This window comes from Microtus ochrogaster, unplaced genomic scaffold (genome assembly GCF_000317375.1).
Source record: "Microtus ochrogaster isolate Prairie Vole_2 unplaced genomic scaffold, MicOch1.0 UNK7, whole genome shotgun sequence".
Classification (NCBI taxonomy): Eukaryota; Metazoa; Chordata; class Mammalia; order Rodentia; family Cricetidae; genus Microtus; species Microtus ochrogaster.
Genome location: NW_004949105.1, coordinates 7,557,296 through 7,571,109, shown reverse-complemented (window position 1 = coordinate 7,571,109; position 13,814 = coordinate 7,557,296). Strand labels below are relative to the sequence as shown.

General features: G+C 46.0%; 1 protein-coding gene across 4 annotated transcripts in view; it reads left to right on the top strand.

Annotated features, from left to right (window-relative positions):
• Positions 1–13,814, top strand: part of Myo16 (myosin XVI) — a 474,821-nt gene that overhangs the window by 202,801 nt on the left and 258,206 nt on the right. For all 4 annotated transcript variants that reach the window (XM_026788802.1, XM_026788803.1, XM_026788804.1 and 1 more), the window contains exon 5: positions 9,825–9,933. In XM_026788802.1, the coding sequence (XP_026644603.1) occupies positions 9,825–9,933 (109 nt within the window). The remainder of the gene's footprint in view (positions 1–9,824; positions 9,934–13,814) is intronic.

Here is a 13,814-nt window from a genome sequence, read left to right as displayed (position 1 = left end):
AGAAGCCACCAAAATGACCATTCCATGGTTAGGGGAAAGAAGCAACCAAAATGACCATTCCATGATGAGGGGAAAGAAGCCACCAAAATGACCATTCCGTGGTTAGGGGAAAGAAGCCACCAAAATGACCATTCCATGATTAGGGGAAAGAAGCCACCAAAATGACCATTTCATGGTTAGGGGAAAGGTATTTTTGTTTGGTTTTGAGGTAGATTTTTTTTTAATCCTTTTCTCTTACATCCCAACCACAGTTTTCCCTTCCTTTCATCCTCCCAGCCACCCCCTAACTCCTTTCTCCCCAAATGCACTCCTTCTCTTTTTTCCCTTCAGAAAAGAGTGAGGCTCCCAGGGGACCAGCCAAACACGGCATAACGAGTTACAATAAGACTGGGCATATACCCTCATATCAAGGCTGGGTGAAGCAACCCAGTAGGAGGGAAAGGGTCCTGAGAGCAGGCCGAAGAGTAGAGACAACTGTTGTGGGAGCTGCGGGCCTCTTCCCACAGCCCTGCTCCTGGCCGCTTGGCTAGCTTATACCCCAAAATAACAACACACAAACTGTATTCATTTAAGCACTGCCTGGCCCATTTCTATCTAGCCTCTTCTAGGCTAATTCTCCTGTATCAATTTAGCCCATTTCTAATATTCTGTGTAGCACCACTAGGTGCACTTACCGGGAAAGATTCAGCATGTCTGACCTGGCGGCTCGTTTCATCACGTCTGGCTCTGAGAGGAGCTGCATGATTTCTGAGCTCACTTCCTCTTCCTGCCAGCGTTCTGTTCTGTTTACTCCGCCTATCTAAATTCTTCCCAATCAGATGGGCCAAGGCAGTTTCTTTATTTAACCAATGACCTTCCTTCATCAGACAACCCTGCTCCCACTGTTAGAAGTCCCATGAGAACACCAAGCTACACAACCATAACGTATGTGCAGAGGACCTAGCTCAGACCCATATAGGTTCTGTGACTATCACTTCAGTCTCTTTGAGCCCCTACGAGTCTTGCTTGCTTGATTCTGTGGGCAGTGCTGTCCTGGTGTCCTCGGCCTAGGGGGAAGGTTTTTTGTTATGGATAAGAGAGAACAGCCAAGGGCATCTGGAAGAATCCAGAGCCGAGAGAATAGGAAGCAGACTGGACATGGTCAGGGTTGTTTCTTGGTTGCAGAAAAAAGTGGGAGAACAGCAGAGACTAGCCATTCTATAGAGATCAAACAGGTACCTGGGGGTACGTTTATGGACCACAACAACCTGGGAGCTAGCAGAGTGGAGGAGGAGGTGAGAGGGGCCAGGATGCTAGTGTGAGCTTTGGAATGTGTAACAAGTACATGAGAGTAGAGGCTGCAGGAAATGGAGGCCAGCGTTGGCTTTGATATGCAGCCACACATACATGCCAATGGAGAGCCATAAGTTCCTGCTGCCAGAGACAAGCACACCGGCACTGGCTTCACAAGTTTCTAAGGAACGCTGGCTTTTACTTAACCACTGAAATCCTTCTGTAGTCCAGTTTGAAGTGAGGCCAGACTGTCACTTCTAGACATATGTACTTCCTGAGACCAACGGGAGCCTATCTGTGTTAGGTAACTCAAGGGTGCGGGTGTGGCCAGCCCCACATCAGAGAGTCCTCTCCCTTTCCAGACCCATTCACCATGCAGTACTGACTGCTGGCTTCAGCCCTGCACCTTCTCCCCACAGCCTCCCTCCTCACAGCCTGGTACTTCAGTAAGCTCTGAAATAAGATGCCACAGCTCCTAGCTTCAGGTCAGGAGGGGCGGAGGTCAGGAGTGCCCTCATTCTCTGTATGTCTCCAGACCTGAAGTCTTCCTTCAATAACATGGTCTTTAATAACAGGCAGCTTTGTCATATAAACGTCACTGCATAGTCTAGACAGTTTAGTTTTGCTGATTTTTTCTTTATTGTTATGCCATCTCTCATAGTGGACACTTCCCTGCCTGCCACACTGGTTACCTTCCCCAGATAATGACAGAATATCCGCCAGAGCAGCTTAAGGGAGGAAGGGCTGGTTCTGAGGCACGGTTTCAAGGGAGGCGGGGCTCCACCTAAGCCCCGCCCCCAGTTACTCATGTCCTCCAGTTAGGTCCCGCCCCCCAGTTACTAAGCCCCATCTCCTAAAAGCTCTGTGGATTCCCAAGACAACTGGGGACTAAGAATTCAAACACAGGCTGTGGGAGGGGGAGCATTTCACCCACAGACCCATCTATGTGCCCCCATTTCCTTCCCTTTTACCTTTGTTTCTGAAGCATGCCCCACATTTTAAAAGGATAGTTCACAGCCCATTGGAAGAACTGTTAGGTCTCAAACGGGTACACACTAAGGGGCTCCTTAGCATTTCAAGGAGCATGGTGGTCACTCTTTCAGCACTGCTGGTGCCTGGCAGACCCTGCCCCCTCACCCTGAACTCTCCAGCCCTTCCCTATAGAATTCAGCCATTTTGGCTATGCCACTTTCTTGGCTTCCCACTCTCTTGGTCCCTGGCTTCTCGGCTTCCCCAACTCTCCCTTCTCCTCTTCCCCTCTCATGCCCCATGGCTCAGCCTGCTGCTGAGGTCCAGTCTGAAGTCTTCCAGACCCTTCTTCCTCTTGAGCTGTCTTCCGCGTGGATAATCAGTCATCTCCACCCTTAGCCATGTCCTCCTTCCTTCTTATCTCTTCCCCACCCAAGCTCGTCAGGGGTTCCCTACTAACTCTCCTTCCTCTCTGTGATGTAACTCTTCCAGAGGGCTCTCCCAGCTTTCCCATTCACCGTCTGCTAGATCGCTATGCTCATGCTGGCCCATACTGAGTTTTCTTCTTTGGTCTGGGACGTCACGTTTAGACCTCTGTCCTCACCATCTGTAGGGCCACCCTCCCCTTACCACTACTGCAAACTGTCATGCTAAGGCTATTTGGGGATGTTCTTAGGATGGATGACTGGACATACTACTCACCCCAACCCCTTGGGATCCCAGGGACTATTTTCTGTCTCTTACATGTTTCACTGTGGTATTTACCATGGCAACAAGGGCACACATAAATATTTATGGTCTCCCCAAGTAGTAACCATTGACCTAAGTAGGTTCACAGAGGGAGCTATAAAACTCTGTTCCAGTATAACTCAACTGTTATAAATTTTTTAAACAGCCATAATAAAGGCTTTTAATTTTTATTGCCATGAAAAATTTGTAAGCATTAAATTCTCAAAGCACATTTTAATCATAATAAAAGTTCAGCACACAGTTCCTTAATGAATAAGTGGGCCACCCAACTCTATTACCAGCTGTATTATCTGCCAAAGATCTACAATCCAAAGGAAAGTTACATGCTGCTAATTCTCTCTCTGCTTTAATAATGGAAACTATGGGCAGTGATTGCTGGGAATGAGAGACGCAAGAACCTGCTGCTTTGAGGTCTCTGAGATCACTGTAAAGACCCTGGCCCATTTCACCAGGCAGAGCTGGCAACCACAGAGATCACTGTAGAGTGACCTCCCCATCCCTCACCAGGCAGAGCTGGCAGCCACAGAGATCACTGTAGAGTGACCTCCCCATCCCTCACCAGGCAGGGCTGATTGCTGGCTTTGGTAGTGAAAGTTCTGACAGCAGCCTCCTCCCTCATAGCCTGGGGCCCTGGCATCTCTGCTGAGCCCTGAAAGATGTCCCCACTCAAAGATTATGAGATTTTAAAGTAAGGAGTCTTTTCATTTGGTCCTTTCTGTGTCTAAAACCTTCACTATGAGAGACTGCTTTCTTTAAAAGAGAAAAAAGTCTGTTTTGTTTTTATTTGTTTATGTGTGTGTATGTGTATGTCTCTCTGTGTCTCTGTGTATGTCTGTGTGAGTTTGTATGTGTCTGTGTGTCTGTGTGTGTGTTTGTGTGTAAGTCTATATGTGTGAGTGTGTGAGTGTGTGTGTGTGTGTGTGTGTGTGTGTAGGAAGATAGGAAGAGCAGGTATACTGATCTCTTCATACATGTTTTTCAGCAATATCACACGTGTCAATTATATCCCCTGACAGTCTTCTGCTTGGATGAAGTCCGACTTTGTTCTGCTTTTTTATTGTTTTTATTGAGTTATATAATTTTCTCTGCCTCCTTCCTTCCTCCCCACTCTCCTTCTACTCTCTCCCATGATTCCCATGTTCCCAATTTACTCAGGAGATCTTGTCTTTTTCTACTTCCTATTTAAATCCAAGTTTATCTTTCTTGGGGTCCTCTTTGTTGTCTACATCCTCTGGGATTGTGAATTGTAGGCTGGTTTTTCTTTACTTTATGTCTAAAAGCCACTTATGAGAGAGTACATATGATATTTGTCTTTCTGGGTCTGGGTGACCTCACTCAATATGATGTTTTCTAGATCCATCCATTTGTCATTTTTTCCCCACTGAGTAGTACTCCATTGTGTAAATGTACCACATTTTCTTTATCCATTCTTCAGTTGAGGGCCATTTAGGTTGTTTCTAGGTTCTGGCTATGACAAACAATGCTGCTGTGAACATACTTGAGTACATGTCCTTGTGGGTATGATTGAGCATCCTTTGGGTATATACCCAAAAGTGGTATTGCTGGATCTTGAGGTAGATTGTTTCCTAATTTTTTAAGAAATCGCCATACTGATATCCAAAGGGGCCGTACCAGTTTGCATTCCCACCAGCAATGCAGGAGTGTTCCCTTTACCCCACATCCTTTCCAGTATAAATTGATATCAGTCTTTTTTATCTTGGCCATTCTGACCAATGTAAGATGGAATCTCAGAGTTGTTTTGATTTGCATTTCTCTGATGGCTAGGGATGTTGAGCATTTCTTTTAGTGTCTTTCACCCATTTTAGACTTATCTGTTGAGAGTTCTCTGTTTAGATCTGTACCCCATTTTTAAAATTGGATTATTTGTTCTTTTGATTATCAGTTTCTTTTGTATGGAAAAGCAAAAAACCCAGGATTGCTAAAACCTTGTTTTGCTTTAATTATGTGAGATATTTTGGTTTCTTTCCAATCCTGTGAAACTTTGTCATTGGTTTGTTGGTGTCTGCCAAATAATTTTCTGGGGTTGTAATTGGGATTTTATTGATTCTGCAAGACAAGTTTGGAACAACTGTCATCTTGGCATTCCTACCCATTGCTATGGGCTCCCTCCCCAACTGTGCCTTGGGACGGCTTTCTTGGGAGTCCTCCATCTCTTCTTGTTCCATAAGCAGTTTTTAGGTTCATCATTTAACTAATTATTACCCTGGTGTCCTGAAAGCAACAGTAGCCCCCACGTCTGCAGAATATAGAAATGGAGAAAAGTTGTTTCCATGACGACCTTCCGGCCTGAGACCGAGACATTCACCCAGCAGGGCAGGCTCTTTTCTGTTCTGACTTTGGGACCTTCTCTGTGTAAAAGTTCATTTCATTAGTGAGAAAATGCTGTTCTGTTCCGTTCCACTTTTCACAGGGGTTCAGCTCTTATCCCTATTGTACGTCATATTCTGTTAGCTAAGGCATCCCATGGAATTTTGGGAAAGAGTAATGGGAAGGGACTGGGCAGTCTGTTCTTCAGGGAACCTGTTTATTCATATCAGCTGTAAACCACGGCACAGCTGTTTATAATGCCCTTTTCCCCATGCCTCTGGATCTCTAGCGGGGCATTAATTTGTATCTTTCAGGGGCTAGAGAGATGCTGCACCGGTAAAGAACACTTTCCTTCCTTGCAGAGGATCCTGGTTGGTTTCCAGCATGCAACTCCAGTCCCAGGGAATCCAGCCCCTTTTCTGAACTCCAACAGGGTTGAATGCATTCATGCATACACATACACAAACAAGCAGGCACGCATACATACATGTTTTGAATAAATCTTACAAAATAATAATTTGTTTTTTTTTTTCTCCATCTGGCCAGAACTTGACCAGTTCTACACACTTGAGGTCTCTTTCATAAAGACATTGATCTTCCTCTTGGGGGCTCCAGCTTTCCCAGCTAATCCCCCAAACTGCCCCAGCTCTTAATATTATCTCTATGGCTAGGCTGTCATATATGGATTCAGAAAGGGGCACAAACATTTAGTCCATTGTGCAGGCACAGGACACCTTCTTAGATCCCTGCAGTCATAAAGCCTACATGCTATGGATTAAGAACAAGTAGTTCTTTTTCACACATCTCGAAGTCTACAGGCAAGGGACTCTTTCAGCTCCCAAGAGAACTAGGTTTGCCTTGGCCTTAATATTAGTCCAAGCTCTGCTTCCCCATTTCCAGCTCTGTGTCCCACCAGGTTTCTGTCTCCATCCAAATGCCTCTCTTAAGGACTCTGGACACCTTGAAATAATGTCCCACGGTACCTGAGGCCACTTCCTCTAAACTAGCATGGTCTCCAATGACCGTCTTCCCAAATGAAGTACTTGAGATTAATGTTTCAAAATGTCATTCTGAAGGGGCATGAGAACAAACTCATAACAGGCATGAAGCATTCTGGGGCTAGCCTTTCCTTTTTCAGTAAATCTGTAATTATCTAAATATGAGAAGTTACCAAAAAGTTTAACCATGTAGAAAGAAGTAGCATTTTATCATTGCAATTCCATTACATGACTTTTATTAAGCTTTCAGTATTAATGTGACAAGGAATTATTACTAAGTAAAACCTTGTACAAACACAGTTGTTGAGATTAAATTGTTACATAGCACAAGGCAATAAAATGTTTATTGGTCCATATGTCATCTGGCATGAACTAAAAAGAATCTCATTTAGAGGAAATGATATATGTGGGTCCCAACTCTCATACATCAAGAACAAAATTTAGGGCAAATTGGAAATTAAATGGCTTTCCAGTTTCAATAAATAGAGAGGAAATGTGCCCACGGCCTCCAGTGGGATCTGCCAACCGTTCACTTGCACACTTGGCTTGAGGAGTCCCTGTTGATTTTGCACATATAAAATGTATCATCATCACTTTCCTAATAATAAAAAGCAACCATGATGTGATTAATTTATTTTCCAAAAGAAATTTCAAGATTTGCCTTGCAGTTTATGTTGTACAAATAAACATTTCTGTTGGTCCTAGGGGTTCGGCTCGCTAGTGGAGTTCGAACTTTGCAGGTAGAATTTTAAAGGCCAGGGTCTGGAATGACCTGAGTTGGGAGTGTCAGTGAAGGACTGTGTGGGGGTTAGGTTGCCCCACCGGTTGTCTACGTGAATTTTTCTTCACTGGGCGATGGAGGTGGGAAGACTCACCCTGAATGTCCGGGGCACTATCCCAGAGGCTGGTCCCTGCCCTGAACCAAAAAGAGATGGATCTGAGCACACGCCCGCCTTGCTGCCTTCTGACTGGATGTCATGTGACTGGCAGTTTCAAACTCCTTATTCCCCACCATGATGGCCTGTAACCTGGGACTGAGAGCTGAAATAAACCCTTTCTCCTGTAAGCCACTCCTGTCAGAGTATTTTGCTATTGCAGCAGGAGAGAAAGGAAGCCAAAGCTAGGAATGTCTTAGCCTGGAAGGTTCTTCCCAAGTAAGATGGTCTGTGACCAGGGCTCTCAGAATGAGAAACGCAACATGTGGTTGTCAGGGGCAGGATGTGCTGTAGGAGGCATGCATCCACAGTCACACACACACATATACACACACACACACACACACACACACACACATACACAACACGCATACCCGTGGACACACGTATATAAACATGCATGCACGTCTTCATGGCTGAGACCATTATCACCACATGTAAATAGGTTCTCTTGCATGAAGAGGAAGTGTGGTTTCTTTCTACTTCTGCTTTCAAGTCCCTTTACACATACCCAGTTTCTAATCCACGTTTTCACCTCTTCATGTACGTGATATGTTTGTGATTCAGTGGTATTGTTTTTTTAAGTTTAATAACTCCTCCCTTCCATTTTGTGTTGTCCCTATACTTTTGAGTGTGGAATTATCCAGGGGGACCAGGATTGACCCACCAGGAACCATATCCTTAAAGAAAACTGACTCTCCATCCCCCAGAAGTCATCAGGTGTCAATAGCTCCTCAGCTGTGGGATGGGGGCCGGCCCCTTCCATGCTGGGCTCCTGACTGGCTTGATCCTGTTTGGTAAAACTGTGAGCTCATGAACACAGCAGCTCTGTCATGCCCAGCAGATACTGTTTTGCCCTGGTCTTCCCCTCCTCTGGCTCCTTCAATCCTTCAGCCCTTTCTCCCTCAGTGTTCACTGAGCACTGGGGACAGGTGGGATGTATCTGACCTGTCTGTGGTTGAACCTCCACGGTCGTTTGTTCTCTGCACTTGGCTCACCATCCACGGCACAAAGAAACTTCCCTGACGAGGGCCGAGAGCTGCCCTAATCCCAACTCATGATTGCTCTGCCTCTGGCTCTACGGCAACTACTCGGGCTGCCTGGGAGACCCTGGGTTTTTAAAATAGAGGCTAGCCATCCATTGTTTTAAAATACTCTTTAACGTTTACGAAATGTGTAGAAACTCTAGAAACTTCTCTTTTTTATATTTAAAGGTAAATTCAGGCTTCTCTACTGTACACTTTCTAGTTGAAAAGTTTAGCTTAAAATCTTCAACTTCTCATTTCTTTTCCCTTGTAATAAAACAGTTCTTCACATAGTCAAATGTGCACTCTGACTCCTACAAAGTTAGCCTTGTGTTTGATGCTGTTGTCTTGGTCCCACACAGAAAGGCTGGGACCACATAACAAACACATCCACACCTCTCATGATCATATCCACTGCTGAAGGCTGCATCCATGAGCACAGTGATGGGAAAGTGTGAGCCACATAAACCCTTTCCTCCCCAGCTTGCCTTCGATTGTGGTGTTTCATTATACGCAATAGCAGACCTAACTAAGACACTGGCTGTACCGTCTCCTTCATCCTGAAGCCTGTTGTCTAATTCTCTATGAAAGATTCGAATCTTTGTATATCAACCTAGTAGACAGAGAGCCGTGAACTTACGAAAAGCAAACATCCTGAACTCGGTCTTAGTTTCTTTCCCTGTTGCCCTGTGTGATAAGTGTCCGAAACAAAGGCACCTAAGGGGGGAAGGGTTTGTTCCAGTTCACAGCTCTGTGTAGGAGACCCTCGTGGCTCATCCTCAGTCCCTCTGCAGCATCTGAGAACCAGAATCCCTACTAATCATTTTAACTAGGAACACTGAATATAAACAACTATTAGCTACTGAGAGGAAATAAGCTTTGAACTAGAGAACACTGGCAAGGACAGAAATAGATTCAAGGAACAGATCCTCCTTCTGGGGTAGAAGGACGGAGGCTCAAGTCATGGCGTTGGAAGAATGAGGGCAGCTAGGGCTGCTGCCCTACTCTTGGGTCACACAGCGCAGTGAGGACCATTTCTGTGGCCAGTTTCCAATGGTCAAAGGAAATCTTCCACTCTGTCTGCATAAACGTTGGAGCACAGCTGCACACAGAGATGCCATGATGGTTTAGTTCTCTGAAGCTCCCGGATCTAGAATAGTGTGTTTCAAGAAGTCAACGCTTGACAACCACAGGTTGCTTCTTGCTAGAAAACGGGTTTCTTGCAAAACCAAAAGCAAGCAGGAACTGTCAACACACTATGAGGACGGTGCCCTGGTGCATTCCCAAGGAGGACAAAGTCTCATGAAATAGATGTGGGGTGATCAGGCCAAGCTCGACTTGCTCCCCGAGACCCCACATGTAGACTTCCTTGTGGCTTGGGCACTTCAAGTACCAGTGCGGGTCTATGATATTGCAAGACTCAGTGGGACATTTTGCAACCTGGACTGTCCACAAATTATTTAATGTATTTGTTTTAAAAAAAATGTGTTGTGGTTTCCTCCATCATCCCTCAGCAATGTTCTTTATTTTTGTTTGTTTTCTTGCAGGCTGGAGCCAATGTCCTTCTGCAGGATGTGAATGGGAACATCCCGTTAGATTATGCCGTCGAGGGGACCGAATCTAGTGCTATCCTGCTGGCCTACTTGGATGAAAACGGTAGCGCAAAGCTTCCTTTAAACAATTCTGCCGAGAGAAATGCACTGGGAGAACTGTAAATGTGGATTATTCTTAGAAAAATGCTCGCATTGTTTCAGACGGTGCGGTCACCCTTGAGGATGTAACATAAGGCGGTTTTCTGCCTTCCTTTATTGCTTGCCACTTTTGCAAACTGGCAGGCACCTGGAGGGGGACAGTGGAGGAAGCACCAAGCAGATGCCTGGGGTCTGTAATTGGTGGGATGGGTTTGTAATTATGAACCCTCCTCCCTGGGGCTAGGAAGGGAAGTGAACCGTGCAATTGAATTCTGAGCTAATGAGAGCAAGGTCACCTTGAGTGTATCCTCTCAGGGCCAGGTGATCCCCACAGGAACTGTAAGCCAGCTCAGTGAAGACAGGGCAGCGTGTGTACATCCCAGACTTCACAGTGGCACTTAGAAGCAAAAGCACCATGAGAAGAAAGCCAGGATCAAAGAGAGGGCTGGCCTGAGGAAATGGGGCTGAGCCCCTGGCCATCACTCAGGAGGGCACTAATGGCATAGCCCCAGCAGGAAGCAGTGAGTCAGGAGCTCAGCCAGGGGTGAGTGGGAGCCAAGGCTGCACCTGGTGATAAGGAGGGCAAATCCTGCCCCTCCTCTTCCTGGAAGATTAAAAATAGATAACAAGCTGGGCATTCTAGCCCCTTGGAGTATTTGCTGACCAAAGATAATGTTCTGGAATACGGGGAGCCCCTGGAAGCTGGGGATGCTCCTTTCTCTTCTTTGGAGAAGCACTTACCTCATTGCCAACACGTTTGGCCTCCTCCAGCTCATTTGTCTCGAGAGGTTTATTTTGAGGATGCATAGAATAATAATTAGTGCTTAGCAACCCTGATTTTTAAATGAGAACTAGTCTCATTAATTTAGAAAGCAAGGTAGGCGTGATTGCCCCCCAGCTGAAGGCCACCAAGGCAAGGCTAGGGCAGATGCAGGCTTCGGGGGAGGCAAGGAGCATCGTGAACTGCCCACTCAGACTCTGTGGAGCACAGTATTCAGTAGCATTCCCTCCAGAGTCCCATGCAGAGGGAGTCCCCCACTGGCTTCAGGTCCCACGGGCGTGATTCTCTGGAGAGTTGTACCAGGAGTAAAACTCGAAGCGATTTAGATTTCCTAGTAGGCCGTTCAGAACACAAACCTTCAGTGTGCTTTCCAGGCAGGACGGAGTTCTGAGTTTGTATGAAAAATGTGGCGGAGCCTGAGGTTCACAACTTTGTATTGTACTGCTGAAAAGTGGCCCAGGAACTCTACTTATGGTGATGTGTTCTTGTCACCAACATAATAATCCTGACTAGATTAACTCAGCGAACTGGCCTGCGCTGGTTCACCTGATGTGGGGACCTCCACACCCAGCAATGTATACCTGTTATGTGTGCAGCATTTTGTGTGTACGCAGCACCACAAGAGAGTGATTTAGTGACTCTCCTAACAACAGCTGCACAAGGGAGCAAAGGCAGTATCAGCGGTCACATCAACACGTACCGGCAATATTCACAGGATCCCACTGGAGAACTAAGGCAGCTAAGGACTCCTGGGAAGATAGTTGGCTTTGCCCAGGGAGGAGCTCCACTGTTGTCCAGCACAAACACAGACACACAGACAACAAAAGCGTGCTCAACAGGTTTTGTGTGTCTATGTGTATGAGTACACACACATATATGTAACAATAATGATACAATAGAGGTTATTAACTTGTGTATGGGAGGGATTTAAATGAGAGTAGCTAGAAGGAGGAGGGGGAAGAAAAGAGTTTATAAATTTCAATATATACCCTCCCCCATAAAAGGTGGTTTAAAAAGATAAACCATGGGGCCTGATGAGATTGTTCAGCGAAGAAGGGCATGTGTTGCTCTTACAGAGGGCCTGAATTGGATTCCCAGCACACATGTTGGCCCACAAACATTGGTAAATCTAGTCCCAGGGGCTCTGATGCCCTTTTCTGGCCTCTATGGCCACTGCGCACATGTGCACATACACACATGCAGGCAAATGCAAATCACCCTACACATATTAAAAAAAATAAATGAGCTTTTAAGCCGAGTGGAGGTGGTGCACGCCTTTAATCCCAGTACTCGGGAGGCAGAGGCAGACGGATCTCTGTGAGTTGGAGGCCAGCCTGGTCTACAGAGTGAGTTCCAGGACAGGCTGCCATGGCTACAGAAAAATCCTGTCTTGAAAAACTAAAACAGAAAAAAATAAATGAATGAATTTTTAAAAATATAAAGCACAGGCTAGAGTGTAGCTCAGTTAGTGGAATATTGGCTCAGGACCCGGCACCAGGTAACTAAGTGCAGCAGAGCACACCTACCATCTCTCACTTGCCGGTGATAGCAGGAGTCCTGGGGCATGGACCTTGGGGCACAAGAAACCATTTTTCTAAAATAAAAGAAATTAGCAAGTGAAAACAAATAAGAAAATACAAAAAAAAAAATAAGTCAAATGGAACTCTAAAAGCTGAAGGACTGGGCTGTCTCTCTCAGCCAGGGACTCCTTTCTAGAAGTTATCTTTCCTCCTCTTGGTCCCTCCTAAGGCCACCAAACAAACCTCATCTCCATCTGCAAATGTGTTCACATCACTAACAGGCTTCCACCCCACCAAGGCATTTCGTTTCATAGAAAAGCTTGGTTTGGCAAAATCAATGTTTCCCATTGTATGTAAAAAAAAAAAAAAAAAAAAAAAAAAAAAAAAACCCAAAACAAAAGCAAAAGCAGCTCTCTTCATGTGGGAGGTGGATGAAAATATTGGAAAGGAGAAACCAGAACTAGTCCCTGGCTCTGCTTGGGAGAAAAGCTGTCATGGCTCTGGCTGTCACGACCAGTTTGTAAAATGCAGGTTTGCTGGAACAAACTCCATTTCATATCTCTCCAGCTTTTAATTCTGCTTTCCACCTGTCAGTGCTGCTGCTGCGGCGGCGGCGGCGGCGGCCTGGCCCCTTCTGCGGGCCCCGCCCCCACCCTCCTGCACAGCTGCTGCTGCCTCTGTCCAACAGAATACCTCCTGCTTCTCGGTGTCACCTCCCCTGCCCCTGGTAAACACTGTCTAGCTCCATTTATTCCTGGTCCCCTCACTGGTGCACTGTGAGAGTTATCTGCTGGGACAAGATGGGCCGATGCCATCAGAAATTTCTAATCGGCGAGGGTGACATTTTGGCTCTCACTTGCCTCTTGTCACAACGCTACCCTTCGCACGCAGGTGCTTGCAACCCTGGGGTGCTCCGGTCTCTGCAAAATCTTGTTTCAAATCCGATACTAATCACGCTGTCACATCAGGGCACAGGGGGCAGCGGGGGCAGGAGGCATGGGAACAAGCTGATTACATAGAAAGTCTCTGCTGCGAGTTCTAATTGTGCTGTCACCAGCGACTTATGCTGTAAACCTGGCCACAGCAATTAACCTCGGCTCAGTGCCTTTGGTTCCAGGGCTGTGAAATGAGACCAGCGCTGGGGCTGATTGAGCGTTTGATGAATACCTCATCTCCGCACAAGGCAAAACAGCTGGGCATGCAAGGAAAGCAATCAGTTCTAAAATGATCCTCTAAGGGAAGGAGGAGCCCAGGGGAGAGAGAGCTCAAGGTGGCCAGGACAGAAAATAGGCATGAAAAATGTCTGCATTTGTGTGTGTGTGTGTGTGTATGCAAATGTGTGCGTGTTATCTAGTTATCTACCCATTTATTTAGCTACCTATATCTCTATCCATATTTGCAAGTATGTATGTATCGATCCATCTACCCATTCACCTTCCTATCTAAGCATTCTTTCATTCAGTCACCTGTGTATACATGTGTGTATACATCTGTATAGGTGGCTCTATCAACTGTCTATCTATCTATCTATCTATCTATCTATCT